Consider the following 20,958-nt stretch of genomic DNA (forward strand, 5'->3'; position numbering starts at 1 on the left):
ATTACTATTCAATATCCCGTCAGGACAGACAATCTTTGACACGAACCCCTATATAATAGGTGACTACTCTCTTTCGTATTTCCCAGAGGATATATCATAAAACATTCCAGTTAGGTGAGTTATATGCTTATCATCAAAACCTGTCAACACACGTGACGTGATTTGTGAAGGTTATCATTCATCCGGGTAGAAAAGAACATGAATTTTGAACTATAATCAAATTATCTGGACTTTTACATTCGATCCTGGATCTGTCGTACGACCAACAAACAAGATGTGTTTCCATGAAACAAGTATTGTCCCTAGTACAGTAGTTGATTTAAAACAACAGTCACAAGACTTACTATTTGCAGAGCTGTGGTAGCTTGCGCCCTGCATCTACAGGTCTTCTTTAGCCACTGAAGAGATTATTCCACTTCATGGCGCCCCCGGTCTCTGTTGAGGTCGCTGCCAGTTCTCCTAATTTGGATCGCTTCTCTGACCCCTCTCCTGAACCAGTCTTCTTCACGGTCCAGAATGCGTACGCCATCCCAGTCGATGCTATGGTGATCCTTAGTGATGTGCTCACCAACTGGGGAAGTGGGACGTTCATGTTCGCTAATACGTGTTCTTAATGGTCTGGCACTTTCCCCTACATATGATGAAGAACAGTCTAAACATTTGAGGCCATAGACGGCTCCCGATTTGTCCAACTTGTCGGTCTTGTCTTTGGGAGCTACCAGAAGGGAACGTATAGTGTTCTGGGGCTTAACATGGGTTACAATGCCATGGGATCTTAATACACGCCTCAGACTTTCTGAAACACCGGCCAGATATGGGATGGTAACCCAACCTTTGACTTGTTGGTCAGAGTCACTATTGCGAACATGCCGTTTGGCCTTGGTTTTATTGGTATATAGCTGTGTCCAATGTCCATTTATCGTAGCCACATACCGCTAAAGATTTGTGAATGCTGTTGAGTTCATGGTCAAGGTCCTCCTCCTTGGTGACAATTGAAGAAGCTCGATCAACAAGGGTACGTACCACAGAACCGTGGGGGTTGGGGTAAGAAGACAAGGCCTTGATTTCAAAGTCCTCCAAGGCCTTAATTATTGTCCCTGTATCATCTTTTGGAAATTGTTATTTCAACATTTCGTTTTCAAATATACTTGTTAAAATGCATGTCATGTGAATACACAGTGTTAATTTTGGTATAGATTAGACATTTTCTTTTAAACAATGCACAAGCAGGCGAGTACTGTAGCGAAATATAGTAAAATGTCGATACAATATGGACATAAAATAAGACAGCACAAAGATTAACCTACTGGACAAAATCATGAACCATCCAATCCAAGGTTATCTCGATTAGATCAATTTCTCCACAACATAACCAAGCAATGAGAACCATAGTATATATACCCCATGTTGCTTTTTTAACCAGTTATGGTTCGCATGATTGCTTGGCTTAAGGTTAGCAACTATTTTAAACTGTTGCGATTTGGTAGTTCACAGCATCTTGCAAATGGTGTTGAACTTTAGCAAAAATTGCATTGATCATTCATAGCGAGTGTGTAGAAGAATTCAAATACCACAGATATAGTTTGTTGACCTGGACGAATGATTGACAGCTTGACGACGAATTGCGGACCTCTTGTTTACAGTACTACACAGGGCGCGCATCCTGATTCTGCATATTTTAGGCCATATTCTATTTGTAGAAACCAACTTATCCCTGCTTTTCTTTCTGTATTGATGTATTCTGATTACCAAATTATAGTGCTAATTGCATATCTTAATTAACTGTCCTTTGCGTTCCCTTCTCGTGATAGCTGTTGCGTCTCCTTTTGTGGTACGTATAATAATAATATGGTGGAAGAGACGCCACCAGAATGATGGGGACCTGGTAACGCACCTCGTCCGCGGGCGTCGCCACTCTCCCATTGGTCGACTAGCATTTTGAGCATGCGCACATGAGGGCAGGTCTCAATCCGTACTTTTTCTGTGCTGCACTGTTTGACGATTATTTTACTTTATATTTAGACACATGACCTTTATAATTAAACCGGCAGTCTCTGAATAAACCGTGTTCTTAAGTGTGTGATTGTACTAACCGTTTGTCGTTTTACTTCCATGTTTTATTGTTCACTGTGTTATATGTTAATTATCTGGATATCACGCATTATCCATATACCACACTCGGAATAAATCATTACAATATAAACGTTGATTTGAACATCTACAGGTAATAAAAAACTTTTTTACCATGTTTAAATGTTTCGAATAAAAATGCCGTGACTACTTCCTATTCATAGGGATCAAATGTTTGCTACGTCCTTCGCTATTGAGCAATGTGGGACATTTTCAAACTTCATACTATATCATTTGTTATTTTAAGAAGACATGTGCTCTATAGATTCGCATTAAACTGTCAAATACCTTACATTTTTACATTTGTCATCCAGATCAAAATGCAAAATATACATTTCGGGCGTTTCTTTTTAATGTCTTCTATTTGATGAAAGGAGAATTTTTCCCCGAAATGATAGCTTTGTTTTCATTCATACGGGACAGATTGAATCATTATTCATATTTAAAGCCTTTGAAATATACCCTCCCATCATATATATTTGACTATGAATCAGATATTCATGGATTTGCCTTTTGATTGAAGATCGTTCCATTAAGTCACGTAAATGCTAGGGTACTTGAAGTGATTGGATTCACCGATTCTTTGTCATCCAGTTCATTATTATATTGCTGTATGCGAACTGTACACGACAAACCCTCCTTCGTCGTCTTCAAAAGACTCAAATAATTCTCAACTTATAATTTCATTCTAACTTCATGTTTTCTTCATGAAATTAATTTAATTTGACTGCATCAGGGAAAATATACCCAACAGTGTTCCAGATTTTGTATTTGACACCAGAAGAAATTGATTCTATTTTTTAAACTTTTACATTACATTCCTTTCCATATTACATTACCGAGCTTCGATTTCTTGGCACATTTGTGATTTCTATTAATTTTGTTTTTGTTCTCAGTTAGTGCATTGCAAGCGTTATTTGGTTGCGGCCATGTTTCAATATTCCAAATGCTATCAAATGTTAGAAAAGTAAGCCAGCATAGTTATTCATATGTTGATGTTTGTTATGACATGTAGAACAATCACCCTTTTGGGAAAGAAACTTCATGAATGATTCTCTTTTATAAATAATTATTATCTTCCAATTAACGGGCACAGCTGACCAGAACAGCGGCAGCAGCAGAATGCCTGAACATCGTATTTGTCTTACGTATATTCAACAACCTCCCAGCAAACACAAAACGTTTTCGACATCATTCGCAAAAGGTTATAAAAGGTTGTCAGAAAACGTTTAAATGTCGGGTAATATAAAGGGTATATTAAGAGTATAAAACGTTTTCATAACCTTAAAAAACATTTTTTGATAATTTACTGCTCAGCAAACAAAAATGTTTTACAGAAAACGTTTAAATGTCGGGTTATATAAAGGGTATAAAAACGTTTTAATAACATTCCAAAAACATTCTTGAAAATCTTGATACAAAACATTCTAAACAGAATGTTATTTTGGGGTTGAAAAAATATTGTGCGAAAAATGTTTGCCCAAAATATTTTCAATAACGTTTTAAAAACGTTTTCATGACCTTTGTATAACCTGACATTTGAATGTTATTAAAAGGTTTTGAAAAAAACATTTTAAGAACATTTCTGTGTTTGCTGGGTTCAAACATTTTAACATAATGTTATTTAAGTATTGACACAATATTTGGCAAAAATGTTTGTAAAAATAGTTTACAATAACATTTTTTGAAAACTTTTAAAAATATTGTTGTAGTGTGTTTTCATACAAAACGTTTTAAAACGTTATCATGACCTTAATATAACCCGATATTTTAATGTTATTAAAACGTTTTTACCTAAACCAAAAGCCAAAATATAACTTATTTAAAACGTTTTTAAAACGTTTTTGTGTTTGCTGGGCTATTACTGCCGGATGATATTACCGCTTCGCAGGCGAATGAAAAACAAAAACAAAAACTAATTATTAGAATAAAGACAAAATGGTGCACTTAAGAGTGATATTTCCGCCTATACGCATGATTTTGAATAAACTAAAGTAAAATTGATACAAAATATGCAAAATAATTTTTTTACTCGTTTTCAAAAAAATGATTGAATAGAATATTTAGATTTGTTTTAAATCCCAATTAAGTCGAACTAAAGAATTCAGATTATTGTGGCTATAATCGAGAAAAACAAAATATGATTTTTAAAGCAGCAATGGCGGTGCTTTGTGCTTTGTTTTATTGAGTTGTCTTTATTTTGTACAGATGGTATTTATCAACCAGGGTGTCCATAAATAAATACTCGTTTGCCTCTGGCAGAGATCAGTACTAGTTCTGTTTAATTCTGTTCAATATGTCACGCTATATCTCTGGCTTTGGGTAGTTAACAAAACGTAATAAAAAATCATTAGAAAATTTTTTGAAAAATCATCAGAAAAGGTTATGAAAATCTCACAATACAAATATTTTTTATAGGATGTTTCTCTATAATTACAGGCATCTAACATTGCATCTACAAAAAAGTACATTCCGATAAAATTATCCGATCTACCTCAATAAATGTCAGCTACATTCTCCCCGATGAAAAATCGACCTAGCTATATTCCAACATAATATGACCATTCCATGAATAGACAGATTTTTATCATCATGCAGCAAACAAAATACACCTGTTGGGAATGATTAAAATGAGCAGAGAATCCGGATCAAGCAATTTATATGGAACTCATCTGCGGACATGGTATCAAGAGGGCATAGTAATGCAGAGAGTGTGCCAGCTGCATATTAACAATGACTATCAAAGTACCTTATGTGCGGAATTAAAGGCCCATTCAGTGATTTGCTCTTCCAGACGATCGTAAAAATTAACTTGAAAATGAACATGATGGAATACATCTGTCCAAATCGATGCTTGCGTTATATTTGTTTTAAAACAATCTCCCCAAAAACATATAAAACGTGAAAAAATACAAAGACAATAATGCATGGTAGTAATTGTCGCATGTATTGACATGTTGTGCATGTCACGTCGATTTGTATGAACATACTGTATAGTATAGCATATCCCCCAGTTTATGATTTTCAAACTTAACACTTATGAAGAGAAAGTAAGTTTATTGGCAATGTGTATCAATCCTTTAACTTGCATTATATACAGCGCATTGACATGGTTATTGAAATGTCAAGATTATTATATAGATGTTTTGGACAAATGAATCTGTTTTCTGATTTCATATGGCACGAGATTGAAATAATCTTTCGATGTTTAGCATTGATGTTGAAGAAGTATTTTTTAAATGTCATATCAAGTAATTTAGTTCTTCATTATGAGACAGCAGATTGGTAGATGCTTTCAAATACTCCCATAAAAGAATTACTTTGAATGTACTTTAAGACTGAGAGTTGCTATTCCAACAAATGGGTTTCTTGATATGCATTTAACCACTTAGCTTTGCAATACGTCCGGGCAATATATGCACAAAGACCGACCAAAGGAATACCAATATGAACGGCGTTTAATTTTTCATTCGAACTGTTTGTGTACTTGACTTTACGCCTTTAAAGTACGTTGAATTATATATGGTAACGTTGTTTTTGCAAAGACTAACAAGTGGGGCGACTGTATCGACGCCATTACACGTGACAAAGCCTACAAGGCCATATCAAATCGCCACCTATTGCGCAACTTTGTCTCGCGCTAGACAGTAGGCAAATGATCAAAATAAAAATCGTGCGATGAGCCGATGTGCATGCCTGTAGTAAGATTCTACTCAATACTCAATTATAGTGAGACAAACAAGACAATTGAAGTTAAAAATTAAAGCCTAGACTTGCTACAGTATGATATTACATTCAGAACTATTGCATTTGAATTGTTATACAAAATGCGATTACTACAATTAACGAACAAGAGTACCAGCCCCCCCACTACATTTTTTTTCAACCGTCATACCAAGATCATTGTGTTCACATCCAAATGTCTTAACTCTCTTCACGCGGGTGTCGACTGCAGACGACATGTTTCAATTTTTTTTTAATTTCAAACATTTCAGAAATGTACATTTTCATGACCATCTTTGGAATGAGCATAAAAATGCATCAAAATGAGTACAAACAAGCCTAGTATTGGTTCAGTAGTTCTTAAGATAGCTCTTGATATTTTGAGAAATTAAGCATTAAGCTAATCGTAGATCCATTCTTTACGCTTATTTTAGTGAGGACATTGTTAACCCACTAGGGCTGACTATTTGAGTCGAGCATTAGGGAGGTTATTGAGGCTTACCTTTGGTATTATATCTATAATAGTAAATTCCATGTTTTCCCTTGATCTTGTGATATTATTCTATGGGATATGGACTTAAAACTTGGTTTATTAAAATAATTATAGCATAAAATCCGATGTCGTCGCACATTATTCTGCCGAAATAACGGCCTGCTTGTCATTATGTACAGCTTGTTGTTTTTAAGTTTCATGATGCTTAATTTTTTATTTTTTTTATTTATTTATTTATTACGGTATAAAAATCCAGAAATACAGTCAGAAAACTGAGACATCTGGTTAACAATGCACACATCAAAAACACAGAAATATATATAAAAAAACCATAATGTGACAAACAACAAATCAAGAATTTAAAAGATTCACAACTGCAGGAATTGTTGATGTTTCTTAAGACGTGTATAACACTATAGTTTACATGGAAAAAGTTGATTTTTTTTTCATTAACTTTGGTTTCAAAACAAATAATATTTCAAATGTTATCAAACTTGTTTACAAATGAAAGTATAGCTATAAAATAGGCAAAACAATAAAGGTTTTAAAAGTTGGGATTTGATACATTTGTGGTTCTGAATGTAAACATGTGATATCATAGGTCAACTCATCTATACATATCTTACACATTTACCACTTTAGGTTGCAGAATTGCCTTATCATACCAATTGAGGTGATGTTTTACTCGAAATTGATCACTTCAATGGTGTATGAAGTATGAACTAAATTCAGCAACTTGGAGCATACATTTACCACTTTAGGTTGTTGAACTAATTTAACATATCACCTGAAGTGATGATTTACTCTAAGTAGATCACTTAAGGATACACGATGCATTGTTGGTCGAAGCAGTCAAAAAAATGATTTTCATTATCTTAATCAATATATTATTGATAACACTTTGATGCTTTGCAATAGTTCATTCTACAAATCATATACTTTGAAAACTTGTATGTACGTTTTACAAAAGTGTTGTTGTTTCAGCCCTCTTTACAACATAACTCAAGAACCACAGGACCTAGAAAACTATATCTGTGATATTTGAATTCTTCTACACACTCGCTATGAAGTGATCAATGCAATTTTTGCCAAAGCTCACTACCATTCGTAAGATGTTGTGAACTACCAAATCGCAACAGTTTAAAATAGTTGCTAACCTTAAAGTGGTGTATGAAGTAAATTCAGCAACTTGGAGGAAACATGTCGTACACATTGACATTAAAAACACTTCCCAACGTTGATCTCTTTTTCCCCATGTGTATTAATCAATGATCATGATTGAAATGTGTTGAAGTTATTCTTTATCATGTTTGTGTCGTCATTGTGCCCTTTTTGATGTATTGGATTTTAATAATCATTATAAGATCCAATCTGTAAATTAAATTTGAATATACAAATGAATACTTTCATTTGATATACTCATGTAAATAGTTTCCTTTAATATACATGTACCTGTACCGGTAACCATAACATATTACAGATAAATAAACGCATACTTACTTGTACAGACTGTTCTATATCAGGTTAAACTGGTTTACGGAATGATGCTATCTTTTTTCAATGTCCCATTTCAGTTATTTATGAAAGACAAATCAGATTTTAAAAAGTTTTGAATTCAGTGGTGTTCTGAGTGAAATATTACTATCCAAAACCATTTACATGTTAAAATGTTAAAATCTAAAAAAAAATGTCAATTGTCCCCTGACAAATCATTTGCTTAGGTAGATAAATGTTGACTTGGATGATAACACATGTCTTCATTTGTCTACATTCGCACCTCAATGCAACCACATTTCACCAATAAATTCTTAACATATTCATCATCTCGACTTTAAAATATATACCCTATAACATCAAATATTTGTGTATGATTTCTTTCAATGTCTCTCTTTACTTTAGGTTAAATCTGTCTATCTGCCTTATAATAATAAAGATTGCAAACACATTATATTCATATTTGTTCCAGTAAGAAGTAAGATCGGGAGGATTTATGTGAGTAATTTTAACGTCTTGAAAAATGGTAACAGGCCTTTAGCAAGGTGAAAGACAATTTAAAATATTTCAATATGTCACATTACCCCAATACGTTCAAGATGAGAGGTATTTTGAATCAATTACTATACCGTGGTGTCTATAGCAAACAATTCTAGGAATTCAATACCGAATATCATTAAGGAGCATATCCAGACACTGGTGGATGGTTTACATAGTCTTCAATACTTCCCTTATCAACGTGACTGGTGAATTATTTAAGATTGTGCAATGTTTGCAATATATCAAATTACTGCTTTACCTATTTACATATTAAATCGCGGCATTTTAAGCGTGAACGGGTATTTTACTTTCTTATGTGGACAAACTTGAAAACACATTAAAGGTATAGCCTCTACTTCTGCCAGTTCAAATAAGTATAAAAATATATTATCCATCAGTAATTTGACGATAAACCCAGTGGCGGCGCCATTGCGGAGGGGGTATGGGGGAAAGGCTCCAAGACAGAATTTTTTCCCCAGTTTTATTATTATTATTATTATTATTATTATTATTATTATTATTATTATTATTATTATTATTATTATTATTATTATTAGTGTTATTATTATTATTATTATTATTATTATTATTATTATTATTATTATTATTATTAGTGTTATTATTATTATTATTATTATAGCATTGACATTATCTTATTATCTTATAGCATTTGTATTATTTTCAGTAGCTTAAAAGCCTCTAAATGCCAGAAGTTGTGTTCGTTTGTCATATAATAATTTGATATCAAAACAAATTGATTTGAAACAAAATAGGACAAAATACTTTGTCTGAATTAAGGTAGCGACGACCTGGTTTCGTTTCCATGGCAACCGACGTGGGCTTGACCATTATAAACACTGTAATGTAACCCCTACCATGATCGGCAATATGTAATTTAGTACCACAAACCCTTATTTTTACCCATAAAATACCATTCTAGAATCTAGTAGTTGACATTTTAAATTAACGTTTACCATTGATAGCAAGGTAATACCCGGACGGTCGCCAACATCTTTAGCTTTCCCATTGATTGGTTTATTTTGTATAGGCCTTAGGGTAACGATGTTCGCAATTTCCCACACTTTCCCCTAAAGATACTATCAAGTAAATGGATAATTATTACTATCTTCACATCCTCAGCTGTTTTGCTTCTTCCGTTCTTTTCTTTAAATGCGTCAAATAAAAGCACGTTTTGTATAAAAATGCCTATGCTGGTTCTTTTACTGCTTAAAACCAATTTCCAATATTGATCCTATGCTATCCTAAGTGTATATTCAAAGCAATATGTAAATAATGTGTCATTACACTTGCGATTTGAAGGTAAGCTCGGCATGGCGTACATTTCAAACAGTTATAATCTAGAATCAAATTTGAATTGAGGCTACAAGACATTGCCCTCACAGTGTCAGCAACCTCACACAACATCTTGGTAGCATTGTTTTTAACAGTTCAATTTATTAACGCCGCACGCGTGCCGAACCATCGGGCATGTTTACCAATAATTGCGGAAATTGTCTTTGCCATTGATACTAAAAGAGTCCTAGAGTAACTTAACATGATCGATATATTAAAGCTGTCTAACTTGATGATCATCGTATCTCACTTTACTATTCAAAAACAGCTGCATTTATGTTTGGATTCCAAGGAGAGAATGTGAGATGGATAGTTCATGGTCAGGTTAAATCTTTGAATACATTATAAATTTCATCATGGAAGAAGTACCCAGAATTTCTACTCATTATACATGTATAAGTTAGTATAATGGCTATCATTGCTGACTCGACGTAAGGACTTTTACAAAGCTGAATAAGAAATAGAGGGTTCTTTTGTCATTTGTCACTTGGGACACCCTTAAAACTTGACATTAAGTATGGAATTTTTTTCTCAAATTTCCAGGAATAGTCTGGAAGGGGTCAACATACACCCACGGGCTAAATATTAATTGGGGTGTGTCGGTAGATGGTGTAAATAATTTGTTTTGTAGAAAATGTGATTTCCATTAGTTTACATTATAGTGCTCATAATATAGTGAATTTGCATAAAATGGTGGATTTAGGGAGAATTTGAGCTTTGTGGGGACACAATTATTGTTCTACTATTATCAAATTTATTGGGATTTGAGGTAATATTTCCTAAACTTTGCCAGAAATTTGTACTCGTCAGAGCTGAAATGCACTTGCAATGTACCCTTTTTTTAATGGGAGAAGCTTAAAAATATATCTCTTAAAAGTGGTACGTACTCAAAAAGTGTGAATGGCTCCCTGGGATAAAATGGTGTAAATTAACGGACAAAAACAACTGCGCAGATTCCTGGTTGTCCAATGAACTTAAGCTGTTTTTTTGTGTGCAGTAAGTTTATATCATATGGCCACAGGGGCCATTCAAACTTTCTGAGTATGCCATATTTTCAAAGCTCCTCTCAGTTTCAAAACTGTTACATTACAAACACATATTGGTATTTAGGTTCAGTAAATATCAGCTTAAATCCAAATAAATTTGATCATATCAGAATAATTTTAAAAAATTTGAAACAAAATCGTGATATAATGAATTTGTAATTCACTTTTTGTGCCTGAAAATCATTTTGACGGCCATAACTAAACTCTACGCAGATTACATTTTTGCCGACAAAGGTCTTCTTTCTGTGAAGTCTATCAATTTGGGAGCTTAATCAAGACAAAAATGCCACCGTACTAATTGTAAACTTTAAACGGAGAGAACGTGAACTAAAATAAGATAAATAAAATGAATATTATCTGTTTAATTGTCGAATGTATCTTAATTGACAGCTTTATTCTGTGCATGTCAGTACATTGTGCACATAGTATCCGCCATAGCTTCTGACTGTGAATCCTAAGGGACAATTCACCCTCATGCATCATAGGTTTAGTTTGACACGTTTTTTTACTATATATATATTGTCATAGCTATTTTTATGTCAACAGTATCCTGACAAAATGGGCCTTGCAGAATGGACCTTTCTTGACAGAAAGTGCCGAGTCATCCTCATGCATATTCAACGTATATTCTTATACTCTTTTTAACAGGCGGTGGATGACATGATCGAGCCGGCAACTCGTGAAACCGCCCGGCCGTATGGCATTTTCAATTATAGTCGGTTAGTTTTGTGGGGTTCATTATCGAGCCCCAACGGTTTTAGCTTGTATTTATATTATTTATCAACATAGGCCTATTTGTTTGTGATATTTCAAGCGTTTTAAAATTTCAAAATAATCCCATTCAATTACACGGTTGACGATGAAAATTTACTGAATTTAGAGAATGCAATGCGGCCACCACCTGCTTTTTAATATGAATCGGGCCTAACACTTATGAAGGAAAAGTAGGGTTATTGACACCATTAATCGATATTTTAACCTGTCATACAATAGATATAGCGTCATGGTTATTTGAATGTCAACAGTATAGCTATCTTGCCAGAAAGGATCTTCCTCTTTGATTATATTCCCTGTATACAAACGATGTTCGTTTGAGTTTGAATATCTGTTTTAAATGTCAAAGTCCTTTGTTCCCTGCTACTCAGCAAAGTATTACTTAAATGTATTTTAAAAGTTCCGACCAAATTGCTTTCTTCGTTTTATTTGTCGTACCAACACGAATTTACATCCCATGAACAGAAAGGCCAGCTTATTTTAAACTTAAATCCCGTTTGTTTGCTTGCTTTTTTTTTTGCTAACATTTAAGAGATATTTTGTAAAAACCATACAGTTCAGATATTTTGATTAAGGCGGGACTAACATATGGCGCAGCAAAGCCACCTTAATTCGTCATCGATTGCGCGGCTTTGTCTTGCATTAGATAGCGGTCAAACGACCAAATTAACAACCTAATTTCGGTTTAAATTGATCACCCTTGTCCTACAAAGGGGAGTTGTACCAATCCTCAACCCTCCAAGGGTTCATTAAGCATACTAAAACACCCGTATTTACACTCAGATGATTGGTCATTTGATATCCATTCTTTGCGCTCAATTTAGAAATACAAATTTAATTTTAACCCACTACCTTACCCATGGGTAGCCACCCTCAAACATCTCAGTACAAGTGCATTATTGTGTACAATTTCTCGATCAACTGATACGCATTTATTAACTAATTTCATATTACATGAGCAAATAAATCCCGAGATCGTTGCTATTTTTAAAAACAATTAATTGTCACTAAAAGTGTTGGAAAATGTGAGCAAATATAAATACTACAACCTGCAAGAAAAATGAACGAGTCCGAAAGCACTGCGCGTACTACGCGGAATGTGCGCCCGTGCAAATATACAATATTTATGTACGGCTAAGTATTATTGCTTTGATTGGTTAACAAAGCTGTTGGGGTGTTGGTACACCCCTCTTAGAGGAGGAGGAATTCTGTAAGAAATAACATAGATACTCAACACGCAGTCTCAAATGGGTACGAAAGTTTGTTATCCATCGGTGAAGTTATATTTGTGTTTCTATGGTTATCCTAAAGATATCTATAATGTATGCTGACACATTTAACAATGGAACGATGAGTTCAAGATTGAATGAAAGTGTTCTTGTAAGCTGTAACATGTTTTGTGTGTATTAGTTGTTAGTTGTTTATCTGATACAGCATATCCCTGCTAACATGGAACATTCTTACTCATGGGATATGCATGATGTGAATGGGTTTTTAATTCAGTTCATAGAATAAAAAGGAACTTTTGATATCTTTTTCATGCAAAATGGATTATGTTGTAACAGGTGGTGATAAATAGGTCACCATATGCAAAATTAAAGCTTTGACTTATTTCATAACTTTCCAAACAAGCAAGAAAAAAACTTTTGCACTCAAGAAAAACATTTTAAGAATGAAATAGTTTATTTTGTATTTCCAGAATTCTTTCATAGGTTCCTGCTTTATTTCATCAGGAAAACAAAAGCGAGTTCGATGAAATGATGCTGAATAAAGTTAAGTATTAATAACGCACGTGCATAATAACATAAAAAGTAGGTCAGATTTCCTGTTGTGATTTACCAGAATCATTGTCTGTTTGTGGGCTAGATGGAATGGGATCTGGGTTTGGTTAAAGGTAATTGCTTGGGCTTATATATTTAGGTTAAGCTTTGGGATGGGTGGGTTAGGGTTTGATTAAGGTGAAGATCAAAATAAAATATGTTTGATTTAAAACAATTCGGTAAAGCAGTTATGCTCACAGATAGATATGCCTTTTTTGAAAGACGTTTTTTCCTGATTGAGAACTATTTCTTCTTAGAGGTATTAACATGCGATCTTTAAATAAATTAGTTTTTTACCCGGCCCGCTCCTACCCCAGAAAAGCTGTGGAGTATAACTTACTTGTTTTGCAAAAAATGGAACTATCGATGCAATTATTAGCTTCCTTGACTTGTATAAATATTCATCATTACACTGCATTACACTGCATTTTCTTAGTTAAATGGAAAAAAACTGGAAAAATAAGACGCTTGCAATCCCACTCGCCAACTTTCGCTTATTATATTAATAATAATGCCAGTCGTAAACCAGATGCTCTAATCTCAGCAACTCTAATAACAGCCATACCAGCCCTGTTTTAAATGAAAGAAAATAGAAAACAGGGAACAGGGTAAACAGTACCAATACACATATTTTCTTGTAATGATAGCCCGCAGCCGTTGTTATGCTTTTTTGGAATTTGACAACGATCACAAATCATTATTATCAACATAATAAGTAAAAGTGGGCGAATGGTGAACACCGCGATTTATATATCTGACGACAGACAAAAAAGAGTGGAATGCAATCACCGTGTGGTGTTAGTTAACTCCTCAGACAAACACTCTTCATCATCTTCGGGATTCCAATATTTTTGGTGCATGTATTTTTCAGCGAGCACAGCATCTCCATATGAAGAGAAGTTCAAATCATTTCATAATCAAAAAATCTGACAGCAAAATGAAGAATTACATGACATAAAAGTATATAAAAAAGACACGTCAAGTGGAACATAAATACATCAAAATTACACACTAACATTAAAATACTGTATGTTACAAATTTTACGAAAAAGAGTGGAATGCAATCGCCGATGCTTTTCAGATAAATCACACCCAAACCAAACGGAGAGGTTCTCTTAATCATCCTTTTGAGGATCCAAAAATATTTTTGGTGCATGTATCTCATAATCATTTCATAATCAAAAACTATACCTGACAGCAAAATGCATAATTACATTTATACATAAAAGTATATAAAAAAAATACCACACTCAAATGGAACATAAATACCTCAAAATGAATGTTGTTGGACAAACCTTTGGTGCAAATTTTTACTTCTTCTGCTACGATATTAGACGAAAACGCGAATATTTTTAAGGTATCCAATGCTAAATTTTCTGGGTGTAGCACTATCAAAAGTTCAAATTTGTTTGCTAGCATCAAAACTCCCTAGCTATTAAATGCAAATATAATAGGATCTATATTTTCATTCCTTAATTTGCAATTATAGCCTATCCATCATTATTCTGGGGGAAAGAAGTTTGCTCAATCTTCGTAACCTAACTCAAAGGGTAGTTCGTCTGAGCTCCTCGTTTTCCCTAATGACATTCCTCCTGGGCCTGCATCCTTATTTGCAATCCTCCCATACATTATTTGTGTATCGCATCGCAGCATATGTAGACCCTCCTGTTGATATATGAGGTATTATTTGAGATTTGTTTGCAACATATCACATTAATGCTTAACCTATATACATATTAAATCAAGACGATACTTAAGGTGTGAAAATGTATTATGTATTATCTCTTATGTAGAAAACTTTGGAAAACAGAAAACACATTAACGATAAAGCTTCCCCTACTGTCAGTTCAAATAGGTATGAAAGTATGTTATCCATCGTTGAATTATAGATACAACATGAGGGGGTTTGAGTACAAAGTTACACATTTGTGCTTAATCTTCTATCCTTAAGCTATTTTCATCATGACACAATTATCATGGATTCAAATGAAATGATAATTTCCAGATTTAAGTGACTTATAACTTATAACACATATGAGACTTTTCTAATCCGTTAATGTAAAATGTGCATTTGAATTAAAGTGTGTGCTACACAAACTTACGTTGAAAATGTCAGATTTATAGAGGGTTTTTTTTAGTCGACTGATGTTTTAAAAGATCATAAACCGGACATAAACCCACAAGCATCGGTACACTTATTTTTCATTGTCTTTGTAGCTATTGGTTGCTTCTCTTTTCTTTTCTTGTCAAAACAGGTACTTTCACGTAATATCATAAAATTATCTCATATTGATAGAACGCTTTTAAAGCATATAGGTAAAGGTAATGACGAAGAATTGTTTGGCTAGAATTAAAGTCACACACGTAACCAATGTGAACCAAAGTGATCCAAAATAAAATGCAAATAAAGATAAATGCGTGCTACAGGTGTCCACCAACCACAACCACCACCACCCCCAAAAGAATCCTCATTGCGCCCACCTTTCACAAAAGTTGATCAAATATATTGCAATGAAAAAAAAACCTTTAATAAATTGAAAAAAATATTTCAATTGCCTCACAACTTTTGAAGATTCGTTTATTCTCTTTTTGAGAAATGTCCACGAAGGAGGTTGGCTACTTTAAAGATTGAAAAGAAACACACAAACCTTGCATGAATATCAGACATTCCTCAATGATAACTTTTTAAAATAACAATTTTATTTAGGGAATAGGGTTTACCGGTGTCCTATGGATTTTGTTAAGTGTCACTATTTTGTGGGCAAAATGGATGTAGGATTGAAGTTCGTCTGTGTATATCAGTACATTATGAACATTATATATCCAGCATCGTTTCGCCTACATGATTCTCTCTTTCTTTTAAACCCTTTTATCGAACTTGTATACCATGTAGGTAAGAAGAATGATCTAGATTGTTTGATGTAATGTAAAATTAAGTGAAGTTGAACACTGATGGGGCTATTCATTTTGATTATTGTTTGCATCTTTACAAGGGTAGACACTCGAATAATGGTATTAGAACATCAGAAAAAATACTAACACATGGCAAGGAATTTTCAAAAAAACTTTGTATCGTCAAATGCAAAGAATTAGTCATATGCGATCAAGCAAAATCAGTCGGAAAACTACTTGTTTATTATTTGAGATTATACAATGTTTGCATATTACTTCTTAATCTACATTTTTCTCATTTTGCACAAGATTATTGACGTATTTTTATGGCATTATGATTGAGTGCGCCATCACAAAATTGGGAAATTCTGACTATTTACAAATACCCCTTAAATTGTAAAAGTTTTGGCTAACTATGAATGTAAATCCCTTTTTATATAATATAAATCGAGGGTTGAGAACCAGAAAGCCTTATCTCTGATTTAACTCAAGTTTAGTCCTATAACCGGGTGTTGCATCCTATTTTTTACTACAACAAATGTCAATTATTACATAAGAATAGTGGAGTTTTAAATATTCTTTAGTATTCCTTTAAGGCGGCGCGATCTTTTGTGCCTATTTAAGGCTTTCTGGCTAACTGCAATTAGCTATTATTGAAATGTGGCTAAGTAGAATTGTGCTATATCTGCAATATGACGTTTGATTTATGATTGGATGTGGTTGCTGGTGATTATTTTGATACCAAAATCTCAAAATGGCAAAAAAGTGAGTTTAATGGTTTCTGGTTCTGAACCCTCGGAACCACCCCCTCCCCTCCCCACTCTCGAAGTTAGACGTGGTAGATAAAAGTAAATTGACTTACGATTAATCAGAGTCATTCGGGCGAATGTTTGACCGTTTTAGTGTACCAGGGAAAAATGTGTTGGAGAGGGAGAACACCTCTTTGGTATACGACCAGGGTTTAACATGCTTACAAAAGTATATGATACATCGGTGAATTATCGATAAAACATGCCTTTCTTTAAACACGAGCACAAAGTTACATTTGTAATGAAGCTATGGACTAAAGTACATAATATGCTAAACTCTTGTACTGCTTAAAACCCAATTCCAATATTATAGTTAGGTCAAAATCTTCAATTTGGTGACCACTCTCTGGCTAGTAAGGTTTATGGACCATTTAGAAAAAAAATAGCCCCCATGTCCTTCGCGAAAATCCCGGCATTTTTCGTTAGAGGCCAAAATCCAAAATGGCCGCCGCCACCATTTTGAAAATTTAAGTTTTGAACCAGAGCACCTATAATCATGCACAAAGACACTTTTTCGGATATGTCGAGTACAAGGATTCCGATTCTGACATTAGTTTGCCATTACGGCATCATTTTCACCCAGAAATCCAAGATGGTGGCCAGCACCATCTTGAAAAATTTAGTTTTGAACCAGAGGACCTAAAATCGTGTACAAAGACACTTTTTTGGATAAGTCAACCATAAGGATTTCAAATTTGACATTACTTTGACATTACGACCTCATTTTTACCCAGAAATCTAATTCTGTGGTATCCCAAGCATATACTCATATTTTGTAGGTAACATTTCATTACTCTCGAGATGCAAAGGTAAGCTCGGCATGGCGTATATTTCAAAATAGTAGTAACTATGACCGGTTCTGAGTATGTGATATAGATATCGCATAGCTCTCTAATATAAATGTTACGGCTATTGTATTTTGCTTAACCTCAATTTCAGTAATGACATCAATGCTTTTTCGCGGTTACACCGCAAGTGTTCCGACAAACCGCCCTTGTACGCTCTGCGCACTTAAATGTATGCGCGCGAGCAGTGAAATACGCACCAACTGCACTATCAAACTTCAGGTGAACCAAGGCTTACCCTTTCCTCGGTACTCGCAATTCGAGGGAACTGAGCAACTTCTCATATATCGCATTGCTCGTTTTTGTCGATTCCGGTTGCGCATTCAGGCTTTCGTTTCTAACAGCCACTTATTTTGAGCATCGACTCTGTATATATGCCATTTGGTATGTAGACACATAACATTTCAAAAATGGGCCTCATTTAAGCATACCGGGTGGATCTAACATTTTCCGTCAACATACTCGTGTTATTTGAATTCAGAACGACAGTAACATTAAACCATCCATATAGCTTTAACGTTTGGGTTAGATGTTCTTCTTTACTTACTCAATTACTATAATCTTACGTTGGACTTGATTGTTGGAAGTGGCCTCCTCGTCTGTTATCTTCTTTTCTGTTTCAACATAACCAGAAGCAAGATATGATATACTTTTGACTTCCCTACTGACCGAATTTCAAGGACTCTATCTAGTCAAGTGGAGTATCGGAAAACCTGGGTTAACCCAGCACTAAATACAATTTAATCCATTTTACATGCATCCATCTCGCAAAAGCTCACATGTGTTGGTAGCGTCTATTTTGCATAAATCCACCATAGCCGCTTATAAAGGGTTAAATTTCATAAAACATACCAATGTATTCTCTTATCATAGGGATTCAGAAAAAGTATAGTTTAAATTGTATTCGATGTATAGTTCTTGGTTATTGGCCGAAAAGGTCGAACGTTACTTTTGGGGTTCACATTGCTTTACAATAATTGAAAAATGTTCCGATTTTAATCATTATTATGTTTTGACGAACCCAAGTGTGTGAAAATATTTAATACAAAACATAATAATTGTTACGACTACCATATTTTGCTTAATCTCAAGTTCTGTAATGACGTCAATGCTTTTTATGTGCGTCACCAGTGAAAAACGCACCTACGTCACAATAAAACTTGGGGAGAACCAGGGTTTACTCTGTCCCTGGTGTTACGCAATTCGATGTATACACGCTCGATGTTTTCGCATCGCAACCCGAGAGAACTGAGAGAAACTTCTCATATTGCATTGCTCACTTTTGTAGATTCCGGTTGGGCATTCATGCTTTCGTATTAACTGTCACTTTATTTTGAGCATGATGGCAACATTAATTTTGCCTCTCATAATGAGTTTTGTAATATTGGACTCAATTAATAACGGCTCGTCCAATATTTCAAAACTTCAATAATTTATTTTAAACTGGTTAAATTGTTTATTTGGCAAAAATTAGCCGCTTGATAATAAGCGAGACAAAGCAAACGGCCAGGTGATACAAAATTACAAGGAAATAATAAACGACATTAAGGGTACTTTCTCTTTTTGGTTGAACATTTTGGCGGGAAATAATCCCGCCAAAATATTAAAGTAATATTTTTCCACAACTAAATATCATAGTCATGAAATTTATGATGCATCTGGTAGCTTAGATCGTAACGTTCGTATACTTAGTTGCAATTATCCCAGAAAATTCTTGATTTGTTTTTACAGAGTGTTGAATTGTCGAGGTTTTTGGTCACAAAAGGTGCACTCGGTGTATTTTGAAACTTGAGGCATAACTCTTCTCAAATTAACCCCAAACCATAATTTATTATATACACGAGTAGGAAACCCCTCTGGAAATAATTGGACGTTGTTTGCGGAGCCTAAATTTGATTCGATTTTATTTCACAATATTTTTAGGGTGAGAATGTTGACCTGACATTTTTTTTTCGGATTTCCCATTCGGATTTTATAAAAGAATAAATTTTGAATAAATAAATAGCCAACATTTTAGCTGAAAACAGTCCCTTCCTATCATTTTTGAACAAAATATGGCTCAAAAGTACGTACACTACGCGTATATACTAGCACAACGAGGTAATGAAGAGAGCTATTTACGGTGGGGTATCTATTGTAAGCTATTAGGGTATAGTATATCCTCCCGCAAGTGACAAGATGTGTCAAGCAGGTGCATACATAAGGGCGGTATATTCAAATGGTATTGTCTGGATCATTGAGTATCGATTGCGCACGTATACACGGATGTGTGTGGTCACTCCCCCGGTTTTGACATGAATTACAAATGACGTCGTGAATGACCCAGCGTTTTCATTTTATTGTTACAAAATTAATCGTCGTTTATCACGAGTCCTAAGAGTCATACCAGTTCAATTCATCAAAATTAATTTGTATTAAATGAAAAACAAACAGACAAGTAGAGTCACGTGTCTTTCTATGACTGTATTCCTACCAAAATCTGATTTTCAATACACTAGAAACGTGTTGATATGTATATCTTTGAACATCGCCGAATGTTAACCACAGTCACCGTGGCACAGTAGGCATCTTTATCATTCATAGTGCCTTGGCAGTGGTTCGAACCCGGGTTCGAACCCTGGTGTAAATTTTAGTATTTTGTATTCTTTTTACTAATGCGCTGTGCCGTTTTTCAAACACGGGCCTCAAGGAAGAACAGATGATTAATTGTGTTTTCAACTGATTGAGTGTCCCAGGTTAAAGAAGAAATAAAACAAACAAACAAACAAACAAACACGCCCCTGAATGAAATTGATGGGCAAGTACCCTTAAGTGCATAAAAGCAGGTTCACATATGAACAACATCAAGGTCTGGAGGTCGTGGCATCCAGGGCGTGAGACCTATTAACTGAGCCCTATATACAATAAGTATTGACACTGGCTGTATTTGGCATTCTATTCGATTCACATACGCCTGTATGCAACCGAACTACACCTGCTTCTGTATCACAACCAGACATCAAGCTACATGCACTCTCAAATCCATGACCACCTTCTTTG

The 20,958-nt window shown here is 34.5% G+C and overlaps 1 protein-coding gene across 1 annotated transcript; it reads right to left on the bottom strand.

Moving 5' to 3' along the window:
• Positions 1-407: 407 nt before the first annotated feature.
• LOC140154428 (uncharacterized) lies at positions 408-2,114 on the bottom strand. The gene is made up of 2 exons (XM_072176993.1): positions 2,094-2,114; positions 408-935 (listed from the first exon to the last, which is right to left on the bottom strand). The coding sequence occupies exons 1-2, from the start codon at positions 2,112-2,114 to the stop codon at positions 408-410; spliced, it is 549 nt and encodes a 182-aa protein (XP_072033094.1).
• Between the last annotated feature and the right edge of the window lie 18,844 nt (positions 2,115-20,958).

Source organism: Amphiura filiformis, chromosome 6, assembly GCF_039555335.1.
Source record: "Amphiura filiformis chromosome 6, Afil_fr2py, whole genome shotgun sequence".
Lineage (NCBI taxonomy): Eukaryota > Metazoa > Echinodermata > Ophiuroidea > Amphilepidida > Amphiuridae > Amphiura > Amphiura filiformis.

Coding starts and splice junctions, on each gene's coding strand:
- LOC140154428 (XM_072176993.1), bottom strand. CDS start 2,114: ATGGAAGTAAAACGACAAACG. Junction 936..2,093: donor TGGAAGTAAAACGACAAACG/GTTAGTACAATC, acceptor ACAAATCTTTAG/CGGTATGTGGCTACGATAAA.